Source organism: Vicugna pacos, chromosome 6 (assembly GCF_048564905.1).
Source record: "Vicugna pacos chromosome 6, VicPac4, whole genome shotgun sequence".
NCBI lineage: Eukaryota > Metazoa > Chordata > Mammalia > Artiodactyla > Camelidae > Vicugna > Vicugna pacos.
In genome coordinates, this window is record NC_132992.1 from 62615743 (window position 1) to 62636855 (window position 21113).

The window sequence follows — 21113 nt, forward strand, 5'->3', positions numbered from 1 at the left end:
GCATTGTGTTGAGAAGGACATGGCAGCCACGTCCAGACTCGGCTAGAACCAGCACACCACGACAACATCTATCCTGGCACTGGCGGAGAGAATGGTGGCAATGGAGCAGAATCCACCATCCAGGATTCAATGGCCTGCCCTACTGCCTCATAGAAGAACCCTCAACTTCTCAAATTGCTCATTTGATTTTTCTAGCATAACTGTGAGGGGAGCTATGTTATATCAGTGTCAACTGCAGAATTATTTCTGAGGTTAAGGAAAGGCTTAAGGAAAAACAGCAGAAAATCTATCTTTTCTACAACAGCTTATCAAAACCAATTGAGCTGTCACTTCATTTTATGGAGTCTGCTTCTTTCAGTATATTCAGGCCCTAAAAGCCACAGAAGGTTAGCTAATCAGGCTTCACAAATCCCATCTCCTCAACCAGATGTTGAAAGCTCACTTTTACTCTAAGGGAGCTTTTCCCAAAGACATAAAGGGAATGTCAACATTTTTTTAAAAAGATCTTCAGTCCAGAATAATTTAAGATTAAGCATTGTATGGATTCCAGTGGTATAAGAAATACTAAGAATAAGTGCATGAAACAGATGTTAACTGAAAAGGAGAAGAACTTTAGAAATGGATATAATTATTCTCCTATGATCTGTTATTCACCAAGTTGACTTGGCCTGGTAACAATCTTCTTATGTTTATGGCATAGAGAATGTGATACCTTAATTTTCTAAAACATGTATTATGTCCAAAATATATTTTGGAGGAAGGAAGGGAGTGGGTAAAATTGTATTTAGTTCTTTTAAAAAAAAAGTGGTATCAAAGGCAATCAACTTATCTGACAATAAGCTTTTGTAGCCAAATTAGAAGGATATAAACGTTTCCTATTACTTGCCAATTTTACCTACCAGGAAAAAGAGAACAAAATTAAACCATACAAAAGGTTAGATGGCTCCTCTTCTACATCAAATCAAGAAACATGTAGCTAAAGATACAGTCACAACATCCGAGCAATGTTTCACACTTACAGCTCCAATCCTAATTTGATTGTGCAAAAGATAGCCATGAAAACAAACAGGGGAGAAGGATATCTAACAGTCATCCTTGATTCAGGTATGGTTGGAATCAGCTGCAGAGATGATACACTAAGACGTATCATGCTTTATCAACACCTGCAGTAAGAATAAAGGCATATAGGTAACAGCCTGAAGTACCAGAGTTCAGAAACTGATAGGTGACCATACTTGGCTTATAAGTTTCCTCCCTCAGTCTCATTCTCCACTTTCAGCCCTGTGATTCCATGGGCACCAGGGATGGAGTTTGATTGGCTTAAACTCATCAGCATATCTCATTTAACCCAAGTCAGAGAGAAACCTGGTCCTTGTGAGGAAGTGCTGAGATACACACTCTCCTCCCTACAAGGCTAGGTGGCTGAAGAAGTGACGCTTACCTCCATTGTGGCTGTGGAGTGGCCCTGAGATGCCAAGGGCCCATTTATGGAGCCTGAGGATGAAGCCAGCCTGGAAGTAGGAGGCCAAGAGTAGAATCTAGTGCAACGTAGATTCCTGGATCAGCCAAACCAGTTAGAGCAAACCTCAGTTTCATGACTATACATGTCTTTTAGCTAAGACTAAAAGGGTCCAATTGTGTTCCTTAGATCTTTTATATATTCGTTACTATGTTCTAGAAGTGTGATTAGTTTATTTTTATTTAAAAGACAAAAAGTCATTATTTAATGAAGATTCTCTTATAGTCCACACAAATAGGGGCTTAAGTGACTTAGACCTGGTTCTAAATCACATGTCTTAGTCTATTTGGGCTGCTGTAACAGAATACCATAGGCTGTTATAAACAACAGAAATTTGTTTCTCATAGTTCTGGAGTGTGGAAAGTCCAAGATCAAGGTTCTGACATATTTGGTCCTGGTCCATAGACAGCTGTGTTCTTGCTGTGTCTTCACATGGTAGATGAGGCTAGGGAGTCCTCTGGGGTCTCTTTTATAAGAGCATTAATCCCATTCATGAGGGCTTCATACCCATGATCTAATCACTTCCCAAAGGCCCCACCTTCAAACTCCATCATGCTAGGGATAAGGTTTCAACATACAAATTTTACACACATTCAGTCTATAGCACCATGTAAAATCAAAAGCACAAATCTGAAGAGAAAATCAACTCAAATTATAATCACATGTGTCCAGAATGCTCGTCCAGTATTTCATAGCTTTGTTAAGCAAGCAGAGATTTGTTAGTTAAGAAGTCCTCTTTATAGACTCTTTATAAGACAAAGCATAGTTTACCCAAGACTTCCCCATTGCTCTTTCAGGCTCGAGCCAGATCCCTTTCATGTGCAAGTAATAGAAATCCATCCCAAGTTAATTTCAATCGAAATGAGAATGTATTGGCTCATTCAAAATGGAAATTTGGTGCTGTGTTAGGAATAGCTGGATCCACTGGTTCAAATTTTGTGATTGGGAATCTGTGTTTCCGTCTTCCAGCTGTATTGTTCTGTAGTATAAGAGTAAGAAGTATGAACTCCAGAAGCCAGCTGCCAAATTTAGAATCCTGGATCCACGACGCTGACCAAATCACCTGATTTCACTTAGCCTCAGTTTCTTAAATCATAGAAATGGAGATAATAATAATGTTCAATTCCTAGGTTTGGGGGGAGGATTAAGTGGTTGAAAGATATAACTGCTTTATCATCATTATTATTATTAGCATCAGGTAGGATCTTTATACCTGGTGGCCCCAACAACAAGCTGATGTGGTCCTTAGTGAGAGACATTCCAGGGGGAAAGAGCTCCTGTCTCCAGAGAGCATCACTAAAGCCCCCAAAATAATTCTCATTTGCCACACCTGGATCGTGTGCCCACATCCACATTAAAGGGTGGGGTCAGCCCCAGATGAACAATTGGACTGAAGGTAGGAAAGAGGTAGATGGTAAGTTGGGCTGCTAGCACCAAGAAAAGGAAAGATAGATAGAAAAAAACCAAATATCCACAACAGAACCAACTGCACCCTGATCACTAAAATAGTAAATAACAATTGTTGCTGTTTTATATAGTGAACAGTCGACACAGCCTGTGAGCCATGTTTTAAAAAAAAAAATTCCTTTATTGTTTGGAAAGTTGGATTGAATAAATATAAAAAGGTCCTTCCAGATTCAAGGAGATTGAGATTTGGAAAGACTTTGAAACATAATAAAAAAATGCAAGTCTAATAGAAATAAATCTTTGGCTACTTGGGGTTTGCTCTACATTGAAATTAGCCAAGAATGCTTCATAGATGTGGGCATTTTTGAAGGATCATCTTTCTTTGATATGGAAAAGTAAAATAAAGAAAGGCTGGATTAAAAAAATACATGTGTGAAATTTACAAAAACAAAATTTTTAAGCATATCATCAATTTTCCCATTATAAAGTCAGTAAAAAATTATATTATTTTATGGTATAAAATTAAAGTAAAAAGAAGTTACCTTTAGAATTCCAGAGGAGACAAAGGAGATCCACATCTCACAAAATCAGTTACAATTTTTTTAGTTTTCCAAAAGTGAGGTAAAGTACAATAGAATGGACAAATATGATCAAAACCAGTAGAAGCAGATTAAAGAACACTATTTAACATGTTTGAAGTACCCATGGTGCTTTTAAGAAGTCAGCACAATAAAGAGTGGATAGAAAAACAACAAAAAGAATATTGCATAAAATTGTCTGGAATTCTCACTTCACAAGAATTCTCCACCTTGACAATTCTTACTGTCATGGGCTGTCCTTTCTAGGGCTCTCACCCCGAAACCCATGTGTCCTTTTACAGAAAGACTCCACTCATCCTCTGCCTACGGTTGTTGGGGTTACAAGCATGGAAGACTCATTCTCTGCTTTCCTCTGTCCTGGAGGGTTTCATAGATTTGTCTGAAGGTGTTTTCTTTCCCCCAACACTCTCTCTCCACTTATCCCACTAGAGTCAGTTTCCAGATCTTTCCTCTCGGTCCCTACCATGCATGAACACCGAACCTGAGATTTGATCTGTGATTTCAGCCTTGCTAGTCTTTATGTCTCTTTCTTCTGAGGCATGCAATTTCTAGATGGAAATTAATTAGCAAGTGGGTGTTCAAGAAGTAGAAAGAGACACATTAAGTCTATGGAGTAGAATTGCACTTCCCTCTGCATTTGGTGTTTCACCACAAGGAGTTGGCCAGCAACCTGCAGTCTCTCAGGAGGACTCGTCTTTGTGCTTAATGCAGTCACAACAACCAAATGCCTCCTTGTACATAACAGATATCCCCTTATGTTTTGTACGTATCCCATATCCCCTGTTATGTTGAGAGGCCCTTCAAGTCCTCAATTTATGTACTAATTTTTTTAATATGACAATAATGCATCCTAAGCAGAGGTCAAATTTTGAATTTTCTAGCAGAGGTAGACAAGTACACCAATCTCACACTCTCCCGACAGATCCCCCATGCAAACTGGGCAACAGATGGGGCATGGCCCTGAGCCCAGAGAAGTTCAGCCTGTAGTGGTGACACCATGATGCTCATCCACTAGACAATGACCAATCCAATGACTGTAGGCTTTGGGGGCTCATCTCACTCACCAGTTGAAACAATCATCAAGAATCTTTGTTTGGGGGGAGGATATAGCTCAAGTGGTAGAGTGCATGCTGAGTACACGAGGCCCTGGGTTTAATCCCCAGTGCCTCCTCCAAAAATAAATAAATAAACCTAATTACCTCCCCCCCGAAAATAAATAAATTAAAAAAAAAAAAAAAGAATCTTTGTTTGACTCTAAGGGCTATTTCCACAAGCTATTTCCCACTCCATGACCCTGACGGAGGAACAACCCAGCACCCCCTCAATCTCAAACTTCTCCACCTTCCAAAATATACCTCTCCAACTGGGAGATCAGGAATCAATGGGAAACTTCTTTCTAAATTTACTGTCATCTTTCTCCAGATTTTCTGAATAGAGGGACTCTTTCTGGAACAAGGCTTTGTATTCAGAATTAAGGTATGCAATTAGTGAAACACAGAAGAAACACACACACGCACGCACGCACACACACACACCCCTTGACCATTACTGGCCAAATCAGCCTCTTCTTTCCTAAGATGGAAAGAAGTCCCCATCTGACTTAGATTTGCAAGTAAACTATTTCTATCAGAATAAAGAGATTTGGCAAAGACAGAAAATATCTTCAAGCAGGAAAAATGAAAGCCATTTCTGGAACTATAAAAAGATCATATTCAAGAAAACATAGCTGATATGATTATGATATGATATATGATATGGTAGGAAACAGGCAACAGCCAGAGGCTGAGTGCAGGTGGCCTGACAGATAACAAACGCAGATACAGAAGCATCCCTGATGGCAATGACTCACTGGCCTTCGGAGGAGCAGTTCCAGTCCAGGCCAGTCTTGGGACAGCCTGTTAACTTTTTGCAGTGCCCCAACTAATCTTGAGGTTTAGTCTCAGTGGGAGATTTGGGTCAGAACCCCTAGAACTACACAGCCCTCCTGCCTCACACCATACCCTCCACCACTAGAGGCCTGACTTTCATATTTGCCCAGGGAGGGCTTTCTCTGGAATGGGGGTGAGTCCTGGCAAGGCTGGGCATCCTGGAATCATAGTAACCACAGCATAGCCCACATTCCTAAGACTGGAGTTGAAAAAGTCTCTTACATAGAGGCTAATCCAGCATCAGGGTATCTGATACAATTGCATTATCTCCCTGTATAACTTCTAGTTTCAAGCATAAAAGGAAAAAAAAATAGACGGGAGAAAGTCTAAGCGCTTTTATTAAAGTCAAACAAAAACTGGAATTAATCAGAGGAATTAGAATTTTATACAAAAATGCACTGTTGGCACTTGGGAAAATTCATGTGAAGCCAAAGCTCAGAGGACCACACGGAGCCAGGGAATTAAGACCTCTTGGAAAAAGCAGGAAAAATCATCCAAGAAGATCTTACCATGTACTGGTCAGTTTGTGTAAACTTGGTGCTTGAGGTAAACCAAATAATTAATGGCTACAAACCACCACTCCGTCGTTGACATGACTGAAGATCCTAAAGTACAGGCATCTAGTAAGGAATATTGTAGCAAATAGCCTTCAGACCACTTAATTCATTCTTATAAACTTTTGAAATTAAGTATCTTCTTGACCATTTTATCTGGACAAGTAGTCACAGTTCTGTGGACTTAAGGACCTATAAGAACAATATTGAATTGTCTTTACTTTTTTTAAGAGTCTATTATTCTGATTCAGGTCAATTTTTTAATATTTAAGAAGATTTATTCTTACATGAACAACATGATTCATATAATTAGCAGGCTAATGAAATTCTAACTTGTTTGACCATTTTCATTAGGGCGTCCCAAACATTTTTCCCCACAAATGTTCAATTTGGCAGTGAGGTGGGGATAGTAAACAGCGATGAAACAAATTTATCTTGAGAAATACAGCCAACATTCTAAATGGCCATGATCCATCTTTGCATATAACCCAATCTGTCAGGTTGGATTTTGAGTTAGAGATAAAGGACCTATAACTGGCTGCTTCAGGTCTCTTTAAATGTCTGTTAAATTACAGTCCACACAGCAATTGGCATGGACTTAAATATCTGTGCCTGATGGCACAAGGTTTAGGTTATACACAGATGTGGCAAAATTTCATCCAATCCAATCTCTCAGTCTTCCTCTGGCCAAGTGCTCAGTGGGCTGGGGCATATTTGTGGTGTAGGAACACAGGCCGGGCAGCCATGTTTAAGAACTCCATATATGAACGGAGTATTACTCCATGCCACATTTACTGCCTGACTTCAGGAACCAGGTCAGAGGCAGAACCTGTATAAGGTTCTCCCAAACACATCATCACCCCGTGCTCAAAGTGGTCTTGCTCGTTCCCAGGGTGGGGCTCTTGGCACGGTCAATCACTCCTTCCCCTGCACAGATCTGTTTGGCCTTCACACTTGAGCCTACTGCAATTTTACTATTGCACATTCCAGATGTTTCAGGTAGGCTAAATGAAAATAAAATTCCGTAAATCACATGAAGTCATAGGTGGCTTCCAACGCTGCAGAATGGCACTAAACCTGAACAATTCAACTCTCACACTTACTACTGAACCTCAACTAGACTATCTCTGGTTGTCTAAACTATCTCTGAACTATTCAAGCTGCTCACCAATATTCAGTTCTCTCCTTCCTGGCACATGGTGGGATTATGCTTCTGATCCTGTTGAACCTAGCATGGGTATGAGACTTGCTTTGGCTATGTCAGCAGGAGTGTCACCTCCAGAAGGAAGCTTTAAGGGCCAATGCCACTTCACTGCATTAATTTCTTCCTCTGCCAAAGGGATCATCAATGTTCTCAATGTGGCTTATCCACCAGCCTAGATCCCTGAATGAAGCTGACAAAAAAACACAGTACAGATACCATATGAGCAAGAAATATACAGTATTTTATTTCTTTAATCAAACTACAGTTAATTTACAATATTACACTAGTTTCATTAGTTTCAGTTGTACAATATAGTGATTCAGTATTTTTTCAGACTATACTCCATTATAGTATTATATATATTATTACAAGATAATGGCTATAACTCCCTGTGCTATATAGTATATCACTTATCTATTTTGTGTTATAAATAGATGTAGCAGTTTGTATCTGTTAATCCCTACCTACCTCTAATTTGTCCGTCCCCATCCCCTCTCCCCTTTGGGAACCATGAGTTTGTCTCTGTTTTGCATGCACATTCATTTGGGTTTTTTAAGGTTCCATATATAAGTGATAATACACAATATTTGTCTTTGTCTGGCTTATTTCACTAAGGGTAATATTCTCTATGTCCGTTCATGTTGCTGCAAATGACAGAATCTCATTTTTATGGCTGAATAATATTCCATTGTACATATATACCACATCTTCTTAATCCATTCATCTGTTAATGGAAACTTAGTTTGCTTCCATGTCTTGGCTATTGTAAATAGTGCTGCTATGAGCACTGGGGTATATGTATCTTTCTGAATTAGTCAGGGGGGTTTTAGATATATACTCAGGAGTAGAATTGCTAGACCATATAGTGAATCTGTTTTTAGTTTTTGGAGAAACCTCCATACTGTTTTCCACAGTGGCTGCACCAATTTACAGTCCCACCAACAGTGTACAAGTGCTCCCTTTTCTCCACATCCTTGCCAACATTTGTTATTTGTGGACTATTTGAGGACAGTCATTCTAACAGGGATGAGGTGATACTTCACTGAAATACATCTTATTTTAAATTATTGAGCATTGGGAGTTGTTATAGAAACATAATCTAGTAGATACAAGACAACATGACCAAATCACCATCCTTTTATAGGAAAGAAATATTAGGACATTAAACACTATGGCAAATTTTACTACAATCCAACACAGAGGAAGTGTGAGGCTATATCTATTATACAGTAGCATATATGTGTGGATATATATAATATTGACAGCCACTTATTAAAACAGGCTTCTCACCCCACCCACAAAAAAATAAAAAATAAAATAAAAAAACCTCCTCAAATCAATTGGATAATCTAGATAATCTGAATTCTTAAAACTTAGTGCTCAAAAATCTCAAAGAAACACACAGTTCCCCCAACAAAAAAGTACTTTACCCACTTGTCAAAATCACTTGCAGAATTCTGCTTCTTTTCTAAGACCAAGTACATTAATCAAATGCCGAGCTTCAAAGGGGCTTCGTTTTGAGTGAACCAGCAGACAAATAAATTAGCTGCCAATGGCTCCTTTGTAATTGAAGAGGGCCAGGCTGAGGAACAAGAGAAAACTAAATAAAAAAACGGAACTGTTCCGGCAAAAGCAGCGTTTGGGGACCTGAAACAAACCAACACAGCCGTCCCACACACTCTCACTTCCAAGAGTAAGGGTGAGCCAAGCACATGTGTGTTTTTGTTCGCTAATAAGAAGATGCAAGCATCCCACATATGATTGATTTCTTATGTGCTACAACCATAAAAAGGGTTGTGTCTGGAATACACGTTTGAGCGTTGTGCTTAAACGTGGCAGCTTATAAACTTTATCACAGATCTCATACCTATGATCTCCAAGAACCTTTCCTTCTGAAATAATGAAACTCTGGAAAGTTTTCTTCTTTACTGCCAGGACAACTTGCGTAAGGTTTCTCACTTTAGTGTGCAAAGAACTGACCATCTTTAATTTGCAGAGCTTTTAACTGGCGACTCAGCGAGGGATGATGTCATGTGTTATGCTACAGCGGCTGGTGTGGTTCTCTCTGTTCATTTAAACCATTCCCTCCGTTCCTGGGGCAGAGAGGCCTCCCCAGTTTCCATCCTTTCGTCAGCTTCTTCCCAGCCAGCCGCAGGCAAACAGCCTCCCAGCCGCGGATGGAACAGGAAGTCTGACAGCTTGAGTCTGCAGCGGGACCCCTAGTGTTTCCCCACTCCACGTCCTGGCAGCGTTCCCCAGAAGTACAAACACACACACACACACACAGAGCTCCCATTGTTACAGCGTTCTCCAGCCCACTGATCCTAATATGGAATGCAGCAGGAAACCCATGATTTCCTGACACTCGGCAAGCCGGAGGAAGCAAGGGAAAACTCCATGAAAAAGCCCAGCTTTCCTCCATGTTAGATATGAAGTGGAAAATGGGGAAGATTTAGCAAAATTCCACTGTGTCTTCAGCCAGACTGGGAGAACAGGAGAGCAGAGTGTAACCCTCAGGCTGTTGACACTTCTAGACGGACAGGAAGCCCCTAGAATCGGTGAAAATGAGGGTTTCTTAACTCAAACTGCTGGGGAAAAGGGACAGATCCCTTTCATCATTCTCCCCAGCGTGTTACCTTTCTTGACCAGGATGGTCAGCCAGAGGGCACATGCCAGCCACTTGGGACAAGTCTGTGCCATCCGAGGTGCCCAGAGTGAGACAGACTGATCTCAAGCCTGCCGCTTGTGCACGGGCTCTGGGAGAAGCGGGAGAAGCAGCAGCAGCCGCGCGGTCACGGTCCCGGCAGCCGGAGCCGCCAGAATGAACGGCAAGGAGGCAAGCGACGGCAGCTGCGGCTGCGGCGGCCGCGAGGAGAAGAAGATGCTCAAGTGCGTGGTGGTGGGGGACGGCGCCGTGGGCAAAACCTGCCTGCTCATGAGCTACGCCAACGACGCCTTCCCGGAGGAATACGTGCCCACTGTGTTTGACCACTACGCAGGTAAGGAAAGTGGAAAACTGCCCCCTGCCTCTGGGGTACCACCCTCTGGGATGCGGGGGGCGACATCCCGGCCCCAGAGGGGCTGGCTTATCTCTACCATCAGTCCTGGGTGTGGGCCTGGCAGGAGCCAGGTAGCTGGGCGTAAAGTACAACCAAGTCTTTGCTGGACTTGTTAGAACAACTCGATCAATTTTATTGCAGCCCTTTTTACCCGTCGTAAATTAAATGAGTAACGCAGGGGAAAACCCTGAACTGCCCCCTAGGCTTTGGGGCCAGAAATTTTACTCAGCATTTGCCCGAAGATTCATCAGCTTTTTACTGTGAACATTTTAAAATATAGTGTAACTGCATCACAATTCCTTTTTACCAAAAAAAAAAAAAAAAATCCCCACTAACTACACAACTGGTGAAGGAAGTGTTCTTGCCACTTTTCACATACTCACCGTGGGCCATTTATAAATGAAATGCTGAGATTAACAACATTAGAACATTCCTTTTTCTGTGAAAGTTGGTGCTGTGCTTATACTTTCAGTTTCCTGTGGAGGTAGTTAGAGGGAAGAGTATTAAAAGGTTTTAAATGTCTATCAGACAATCTGTATGTGGAATTAAAAGAGGTATTTTTAATCAGTATGTTTTTAAAGTAAAAATAAACATAAAAATAAAATTTTAATATTTCAAAACCTGTCTCAAAAGGACAAAATATGGCATAAAATATTTTAAGGTCTGAGAGTTAAGATACTGTAGTCACTACAGTCTTCCAGGTACATTTTTTTGAGTGTTCTAAAGTTTGTAGTGTGATAGCTTATCTAAATTTTTTGCATCTTGACTCTTCCTTTTTCTCTTAATCTACCCCCTCCCCGCAAGAAAACTTACTAAATTTCTTAGAAGTCAACTCATAAAATTCTCTGAGTTTACAATAGCCTAGATTGTATAACTTTTTTGAATACAGTGATCAAGTTGATCACTATATCACAATAAGATGAGCTTGAGTTATCAGAGATTTGAGGTTTTGTGAGAGGAAAATTTCTCGTCTTCACTTTGGCTTTGGGTCCGACTCAGCAAAGGGGAAATGGCCCACAGGAAACCTGTGTGCGTGCTGGCTTTGCTGTGGGGCCATTTGAAATCCTTTCTATAGGAAGTAGCTTCTTTTCCAGAACTAAACAATCACCTATGACTCCGCCTCCTACTACGCGTATATGATTTATGACACTATAACACAGCAGACCCGGGGGAACCACAGTGAAAACAGTCTTCACTTCCCAGCGAGGTTTTCTATATTTGTGGAAATTAAGAATAAATTTGAACGCTGGCTCTCTTAAGCTTTTCTGAAAACATGATGACTATGCCCTGAGAAAAAACATCTTAATGAGAACAGAATAAAGAGAACTACAGGTAGACTTTCACCTTGAGGGAAAAAAAAAAACTAATTATAAAATTAGGTCTGCAACTTGACCTGTAAACATCTCAGCAAAGGTTATTTTTTCTACACCCTCTTTCTGCCAGGATAGGGAACTGGCTGGTACCTAATTTCAAAAACTTTAAGATCAAAAGTGGAACCCAAAGTCTATCAAAAGGAGAGCTTTTAAGTGCTTTTAAAAATTATATCTCCCCTCCCCATCTATTGGGGAAACCGATTACAGTATAGTGTCAGGAAGAAAGAGGCTAAAGCCATCCTTAGAGATAAAGGCAGCCTATAAAAAGATACATTAGCAATCAAATGAAGGCTGAACCACGGCTAGAGTCCAGTAGGATCAAGCTGTTTTATATTTCAGTCGTGTACATACTTACTGTTATTTGAGCATCAAACTTTCTTAAAGATTTTGGCTACCCCATGTTTGAGCTCTCAAGAAATCTCAGCCACTGTACCCAAAGCAATACTTTGCACATAGCAGGCATTCCCAAGTGTTGTTACTTTGGTTTATACTTTGTACCTTTGTAAGTACACAGTCATCTCATGGGCTTGCAGTTAGTTTATAAGGGAAATGAAGACATGAGCCACATACATCTAGGAGCGCAAGGAAGTGAACATATCCATTAGCAGAGGGGTCGTCTCCCACAAAGACCCTAACTCTTTCTACTACCCTCCCCCTCATACAGGAACTGATTGAACATAAACCCTTACACAGTCACACTAGAATCTACAATTATAAAAGAACTCAAGCTCTCTTCTCTACTGTCCAGCACCTGGGTCCTACTGGCTCATTCTGCAACTGGTTTACTGAGTCTAGAAAATTGCAGGCGAAGAATTTTAAAAAATTCAAGTCAAAGAGAATCTCTCTGTTAAAGAAGATTTTTCCCTAATAGCCGCCCATCCCAGGAAGGTGAGATATAAGATATAACAGTAAGAATGGAAGTCAGCATACTGCTCAAGACAGTGAGTTCTGAAGCCAGACAGCCCAGTTCTAATACTGGCTCTGCCATTACTGTGTGGCCTGGAGCAAGTTTCTTAACTTCTCTGTACCTCAGTTATCATGAATTTTTTAAAGAGACGATAGAGGTATTAAGATGATGAGAACAAAATAAAGTAATACATGTAGTTCTTAGAACAGAGCCTTACACATGATAAACATTAGGTACATAGTAGCTATTATTATTAAGAATAGGGTCTCTACACTTGCACACAGCTAGGAAAGGGAATTAAAATTAATTAAAAGATACATACTACAATAAGGAAAGATAATTTCAAGAATATCTTCCGGTGTGGGAGGGTAACAGCTCAGTGGTAGCGTGCGTGTTTAGTGTGCACAAGATCCTGGGTTCAATCCCCAGTACCTCCATTAATCAATAGAAAGAAGAAAAGAAAGAAAAGAAGGAAAGAAAGAAAGAAAGCAAGAAAGCAAGAGAACTTCCTCCAGATGGAGTAGGGTATGACAGAGTGAATATATTGTCCCTAGAATATAGACACCGTGTTTACTGATAATTAATAAATATGTCCACGTGGAGCAATAATAGTGGGATATTCACTCAAGAGAGGAAGTATTAATTTTGCATGAGTGATTGTAGAAAAATCAACAACCAACTAGAAAAAACTGCTTTTAAGTTCTATGAATCTTGGTTATGTTCCCTTCTTCCTACCTACCAGAATCCAAAATTACCTCTCCTTGATAGAGATTTCCTTGACAGAGCTTTCCTTGACTCCCCAAAGAGAATTCCTTGCTCTATCTTCAACACATCTCCAGAAATGTGCTAACACTGCTAGAACACAGCTCCCACCATTGTATGACAATTTATTTGTTTCCTTACTTTCCCACTCCCACTGTACTGTAAGCTCCTGAAGGAAAGGGTCATGTCTTGCCAAAACTGGTGTTCAGTTCTCAGTCCTCATCTTACTTGATCTCTTGAAGGCTTTTCTTGTGGTTTATTACTCTCCTTCTTGAAACACTTGCTTAGTTCCTAGAATACCACATCTCCCGGTTTTTATTCCCCTCTCTGGTAAATCTCTCTCCATCTCTTCCCTACCACTCTGTGTTGGCATATTTGTGTTCAGTCCCCTTCTCTAGTTATGCTCTTGCCCTGGTTAACTGTATCTACTCTCATTACTTTAAATATTATTCATACACTGATGACTCTCAAATGTATATCTCTACCACAAAAAAAAGTCCTTGACCCAGACTCAAATAACCAACTGTCCATTTGGTTATCCAATAAGCATCTCAAACTTTACCTGTTCAAAACAGAATTTTTTAATTCTCGCAGTCTACTCCTCCACAGTCTTTCCCATCGAAGTACATGACCACTATCTTTTACCCAGTTGCTCAGAACAAAAATTTTGCTATTATCATTAATTCCTTTCTTCCTTTGACAATACCTACCATCTGTCTCCATTCAAACCACCAGTTATTATCCCTTCCTACTACCAATCAGGTCAACATTCAAAATACATCTCAAACCTGATCACTGCTCACCATCTCCACTGCTTTCACTCTTATCCAAACCACCATCATTTCTCACACAAAGTACTGGAATCACGTCCCGATTCCCTGCTTCTGATCTTGCCTCCTGTAGTCAATTCTTCACACAGCTAACAGAGGGACTATCTATAGCCCCAAATCCACCAATCACTTCTCTTCACCCTAAGACCTCATTTATCATGGTCTACAAGGCACTCCAAGACTTGGTCCCTGATATCTCTCCAACCTCATCTCCTAACACTCTGCTCTTCAGCATTTCTGCTCTAGCCACACCAGCCATCTTGATATTCCTCAAACACACCAAACTCCTTCCTTCTTTGAAGATTTTGTACTTGTTCTTCCCCCAACCTGACCTTATTCCTCCAGATCCTCCTCATCTTCAATTGATCCCATTATCAAAACATTCACACACACACACACAAACACAAACACACATACACACAGAGTCACTTTCTATCCAGCTTCATCTTTTCTCATAAGATTTAACACTACTTGATGTTACATTTATTTGCTTACCGTTTTTGTCCCACACTGGAATATAAATTCCACGAGGGCAAGGACTCTGTCTTGTTCACTGCTCTATCCTCATCTCTAAAATAGAACTCAACATATAATAAACTGTCAATAGCTAGTTATTGAATTAATTAATTCCTATGTCTTAATCATCTTAGATAAGTGCTTAGATAAGTCCTGGTCCATTAAAACTTTGGCAAATAAATGAACAATTTGTTGGTCCAATATATGTCTCTTCAGGAAAGAACATATAAAATATTTATCAAATGTATTATATTTTTGAAATATTTTGCTCACATTTTAATAATCATTTTACCCCTACAGGAATTGAATTTTTTTGACCCAAGGGGCCAGCATCACATCTATTAAATGGTGTTAACTATATAATGTAAAAATTTCATTCGGAAACAGATGGGATGCATTCAAATTCCTCCATTTGAATTACATTCAAAAGCTTACCTAAACTTTGAGTGACCCACTCAGACATTTATAGTTCTTAATAAAGAAGCATCTTCCAGAGTAACCCCAAGTTCAGCTAAGGGCTAGGTCTAAAACTTGGGGCCAGCAGGAAGAAGGCAGAATGGATCACTCATGCTTTTTACAAGGGTGCCTAAGAAGTATTTCTGGGCTCTGCTTCCTACTCCCTTCCAGGAATGACTCAAGAAGTCCTAACAACCTTTAGAAATTTCACAGCTTACCATGGGACAATCATATTTCTTCTCCCTTCCTGTCTTTATCTGATCATCAGCTTTGAGTTTTATGGCAGACCTCTCACTGACAAAGTATTACCAATTAATGTTTCACATGACAGATGACATATTCCATTTTGAATTTAGATTGTATGTTGAGTTAGATTATGCTTGTGGTTTGTACATTTATGTGCATGGCTGTGTAAAATAAGGCCGTTCAGGTTGAAGCCTGTGCATGATGGACCTCATTCACCTTGTCCATCATCCTCTATATTATAACTGGTCTTGTCTATGACTCTTTTTTCTATCACCCACCCTTTTAGGAAAACCCCTTATGTTTAAAAAGTTGAGTCACTATTTGCAGATCTAGGCTGCCTATGCAGGATATTAACACAATTTGTGTAAAGGGGAAAAAAATCTAGTTGCTCTACCAGCTGAGTGAGACGTAAAAGGAAGTTGTTTTCCCAGAGAGCTGAACATCAATTCTCAACTCTTTCCACCTAATTAAATGGTTATCAGTCCAAGGTAGATGCAATCAGAACCTTAATGGCCAGAGCAAGGGGAAACTGTGCCCAATCAATGAGGGAAAACTAACATAAAATAATAAAAAGTGAATAAAAACAAAACCCCAGGCCTATCAAGTGTGATGACATAGTTCTGCCCACTTGGGAATATTTACTCAGGAGCTTCTCTTTTGTTCTTTCTGAAGACACCTGAGAGTCTCTGGAGAAGGGATGAGATTCTGGGCTTTTCTGTAAGCCAAAAGCAAAACTAAAATGCCTCTCCTGGGACACTGAAATAAATCACCAGGTTTCTAAACTTAGGCAAAAATATAAAAGAAGTATGTGAAAGAGGAGACAAGAATGGGCCCGTTGAATCACTTCCTTCTAAATACCGTGATGCTCAGTACCCAACGGCTTATAGGTGTTCAACCTTCCAGTGTCCTTTTCTGAGGCGGTGAGATGTGTGTGTGTGATGCTTTTTCTGGACTTTTGGAGGCCACATCAAAGATGCAGTGACAGGAATTACAGAAACAGTCCCTTCCACAGTCTCCACTGTGGTGCCTAGGAGTGTAAGCACATGCAGAGAGTGTGAATCGTGAGCTTCATCTCCTAGGAGTAACAAAGAATAGGCGAGGGAAAAAGAAAACTAAGTATCTGCGACCAGAGCGACCCCAGAAAAGTCACGCTCCCGGGATCAGAAGAAACTGCATCTGCGGTTCATAACCCTTCTGCATTCCAGCTTCCGCTGGCAACAAACCAAGCGCTGCAGCCAACTCCGGCTTCAGTGGACAGGCTCCCTGTGACCAAGACTTTCACTCTGCAAGGCCTGGCCCCCTACACTGTCCAAGCTAGGAAATCCTTCATGCATTTTATTAGTACCTAACTGCCCAGGGAGGTTGGGCTTCAGGTAAACAGTACTGCATTTCCAGGATAGCATTTTCAGAATCTGCCATCACTCCCTATTCTTGAGGGGCAAAGAACAAATTTAGCTCAGAGACGGCTCTGTACATTGGACATCTATGTTTTGGGATACAGTTGGCTTGTTCTACAAAGGCAGCTTGAAGGTGGGCAACTAATGTGGACTTTGAGGAAAGGACAGGTAAGAAAACTCAACAGAATTGACCCCCCTCACCAATCCCAAGCACAAGGTCACAGGATATACAGAGGTCCTACCCTTCATGTAAGGATGCGGTTTCTGATAAGGCTGAAAATGTATTTTCCCACCAACAGAAATCTATGCCACCCCTTCGGTTAGTTAGCAGAATCTGGATAGTTAATTTTCCGGGTGTAATGCAGTCAGAATAAATCCCATCATGAATTCAACAGGTACCCACTGTGAATCATACAGTGGCCCAATATCATTCCTGAATTCTCTGAAGTCCACCAACTTTCTGGATGTGCCCAATATTTACGAGACAAAAGGACCTGATTCATGTGTATTCATTCCATGTTTTGTCTTGGTTCACACCACAGCTTCTATTTATGGTGTCTGTCGTTCACAATCTCAGTGTGAATTTCATTATGCCCACGTGTGATCCTACACGCAGTGTGGTTGAAACTCAAACGCCACTAGAACATGTACTCAACAACAGTAGCAATAGCTGTACACTTACACAGTCCTTGCTACGATTCAGGCATATTTGACACATTTTCAGACGTAGACTCATTGCCTCCTCACAGTGTTCCTATGAGGTGTTATTATTTTCTCAATTTTTACTGATGAGGAAACCAAGGCACAAAGTTACTAACCAATTTGCCCGAGATTAAATCACTTGTAAGGGAGTAAGTGGAGGCCATGAAACAGTAAATAAACAGTGTAAGCTGTGTATAGGTTTACAGCTAACAGCATTAATTGAAAAGCCACTGTTAGTTAGGGTATGCTAATCTGCTACAACAAATAAACCCAGACATGTAACGGATTAACACCAGAGCAGGATGTTCTTTGCTGATGTTATGGTCCTGGGCAGGTAGTCAAGTCAGTGGAGCTGCGTTCCGCCATTCAGTCATTTAGGGACCCAGGCTCTTCCCATCTTGTGACCCTGCCATCTCTTAAGATCTCATAGTTATCTGCATCTGCATCCAAGCAGCCTAACAAGAAAGAGCATAGAGAAACCTGAATTTTGAAAGTTTTATGGGTCAGGCATGGAAGTGACGGACATAATTTCCCATCAGACTCCATAGGAGATAACTTAGTCACCAGGCCCCATCTCGGTTTAAGGGAAGCTGGGAAATAAAACCCACCTACATGTCCGCAAGAGAAAGAATGGATTTTGATGGAAACTAGCCATTTCTGTTTGCATCAGGCTCTCTAGCCACCAAATATCGTTGCATTCTTTTTCCCACATGTAAAACAAAGCGTCTTCAGGTGATAAGTGGTCCTTTCCATCTGATGGAGATAGAAGACCACAAGATGTGCCCCATACACACACTCACCCCTTAGACAATGATAGAACAGGGATGGGATAACCAAAAATATTCAAACCCCCTTCTGGAAAAGGGAAGAATGGGAGAGACATAGCAATAACAGAATCCTGATAGCAAATACTGAGAAGACTCCATGCCCTGGCAGTGGGGGAAGTTTCTTGAATTGACACTCATCCTATTCTCTGGGAGCAATTTCTTCATCCATTATTCTCAACTTTCCCTGGCTTGGGTCTCTGGGAATTTCTTCTTCCTCATCAATTATCTTCCATAACACACATCTGAATTGGACCTTAGGGACTCTGTCTTTCTTAGGAGCTATGCAGCTTTCACAGCCAGCTTCTTGCTTGTGCAATTTTGAGGCTCAAGTGTTGTTTTATAGTCATAAGACTGTTTAGTCCAAGTTTGGAGTTTCTTCGGAAATGTAATTCTCTCAAAAACTTGTTTGGCTTCTGCTAAGTTCCATGTACCAGTAACCACATCCAAGATGAAAGTATGTCTTTCCCAGACATACTTCTTAAACATACATTATTTGTCTGCTTTGTCTAGCCAGTGCCTTTTGCCCTCAAATTAACAATAGCTACATAGAAGCCATATGAAGCAGAAAACTTAGATGAGTTCCCTGGAACTTATCTTTGCCACAGAGTTGATTCCCTGTTTAAACACAGAAATGAACATTTGTTGCTCAAATCCTTTTTTAATTGTATCTTCTATTTGTGGAATCCAAAAATGATCGATTTTCCTTCTCTAGAAGGCCATTAATAGTGGCGTTCTATCAACCCCTGCTTAAAAAACAACCAACTCAATTCTTTTCTTTCTTATGACACCTGGCTCAATACAGCAACAACTAATATACTCTAATATTCTGGCTTTTCCCAATCCCTTCTTTGAGTACTATAGACTCAGTAAGAATTAGGTTTACCCTCCAGGTTCGGCAGACAATAGCTGTACAGAATGTTCTGCCACGGTGTAACAATGTTCTTCATCTTTCTAGTCTGTTCTGTTTTCTTATTACCTGCCTCTTAGTGGTGGAGCTAACAGCACACTTGTTTTGGTTTTTGTAATAATGGAACCACACTAGAAAAGCTAGGGGAACAAATAGACTCAAATATATAATGATTCAAACTGTTAGAATTCTATTTTTTTGCTTGGATAACAGACCTGGGCAAGTGTTCAGATGGATGAGATGGTTCTGTTCCACGTGGTCATTCAAGGATTTACTTTTTTCCATCTTGTGACTCTGCCATTGGGTAGAACTTTGTAGTGCTCTATATCTAGACAGGAGAAGATGAAAGAATATGGAAGAGTGAGGACAGAGAGTCATGGTCTGGGCCAGGTCCTCAAGTGGCAGGCATGACTTCTGTTCACATTTCATTGGAGAGAAGTTAAACTCTAGGCCACACATCACTATAAGAGAGGTTAGCTATATGCCCAAAGAAAGGGTGAACAGATTTTAGTGGATACTTAGTAATCATCATCACACTAAGTTAAAATTTCTTACATCAAATAGAATCGACCCATAAGCAATATAAATTGCCCTAAGTGCCATATTTAATTAGTTGTTTATTCAACTATAAATGACATACCTAAATTTCCCAAATTTGCCTGGTTATTAGAAAAACCTGCCTGTTAAAAATGCAGATTCTGTAATTTGGTGCAGCCATGATAGAAAACAGTATGGAGTTTCCATACATATATACATATACACACACACATACACACACACACAGATAGATACCTACACACACACACACACACACACACACACACACACACACACACACACTGGAATATTACTCAGCCATAAAAAAGAATGAAATATTGCCATTTGCAGCAACATGGGTGGACCTAGAGAATGTCATACTAAGTGAAGTAAGTCAGACAGAGAAAGACAAATATCATATGACATCACTTTTATGTGGAACCTAAAAAATAATACAAATGAATCTATATACAAAAGAGAAATAGACTCACATAGAAAACAAACTTATGGTTACCAAACGGGAAAGAGAGAGGGAGAGAGACAAATTAGGAGTATGGGATTAAAAGATACACACTACTATACATAAAATAGATAAACAACAAGGATTTACCATATAACACAGGGAATAGTATTCAATATCTTGTAATAATCTATAGTGGAAAATAATCTGAAAAAATATATATATGACTAAATCACTTTGCTCTACACCTGAAACCAGCACAATATTGTAAATCAGCTGTACTTCAATTTTAAAAGGGAAAAAAAAAATACAGATTCTTTGGTCCATACCAGAGCTGCTATACCAGATCCAATAAGAGAAAGAGCTGTAAATGTAAATTTCAACAAGCATCCTAAGCATTCCCTATTAGGTAGAACCTATGAAATTACCATTTTGTAGTTCAAAACCACTGGCTATCTTAAGTTCCTATTGTTCAATCTAATGTAATTTAGGAAGTTCAGAAAACCCTTCTCTATGATATAAAACCACCTAGAAATCAAGTTAGGAGGAACAATTCCATAAACAATCAGTAAAAAGCAATTTAAAAATAGGTATACATATATATAGAATTTCTTGAGTTGGTAGTTTCTAACAGGAGAAATTGTGTAAAACAGAAGAGGCCCTCAGAGCCTCTCAGAAACAGCTAGCAAATTCCTAAATGAGGAGTCAGAGTGCTTTTTAGAAAGACCTGTGCCCATGGCTGGGACGCAGAGAAACCCTGGAAGAAAGAGAATGCACAAGGCTGAGAAGCAGAGGTGTTTGCAGAGGCTGGCGCAAGGTGGGGAAAGCCGCAGAGAGCTGTAAAACAGAGCAGGAAGAAGGCTAAACAGGCAGACTCGGGTGCACGAGCACCAGCTGCTGGGAGAAGAGCCGTAGGCAGGACT

The 21113-nt window shown here is 40.2% G+C and overlaps 1 protein-coding gene and 1 long non-coding RNA gene across 7 annotated transcripts in view; one reads left to right on the plus strand and one right to left on the minus strand.

The window, feature by feature from the left end:
• Positions 1-5773: 5773 nt before the first annotated feature.
• LOC140696949 (uncharacterized) overlaps positions 5774-21113 on the minus strand; it is a 64855-nt gene continuing 49515 nt past the window's right edge. For 5 of the 6 annotated variants that reach the window (XR_012073669.1, XR_012073670.1, XR_012073672.1 and 2 more), the window contains 6 exons: positions 19409-19521; positions 14638-14712; positions 10654-10746; positions 8646-8793; positions 7176-7401; positions 5774-6199 (listed from right to left, as the gene is read on the minus strand). This is a non-coding gene — a long non-coding RNA (uncharacterized lncRNA). The remainder of the gene's footprint in view (positions 6200-7175; positions 7402-8645; positions 8794-10653; positions 10747-14637; positions 14713-19408; positions 19522-21113) is intronic. The other variant, XR_012073674.1, reaches the window with a different exon arrangement.
• Positions 9264-21113, plus strand: part of RHOJ (ras homolog family member J) — a 77174-nt gene continuing 65324 nt past the window's right edge. The window contains exon 1 of the mRNA XM_006206980.4: positions 9264-10210. Within this exon, the coding sequence (XP_006207042.1) occupies positions 10033-10210 (178 nt within the window). The 5' untranslated portion in view covers positions 9264-10032. The remainder of the gene's footprint in view (positions 10211-21113) is intronic.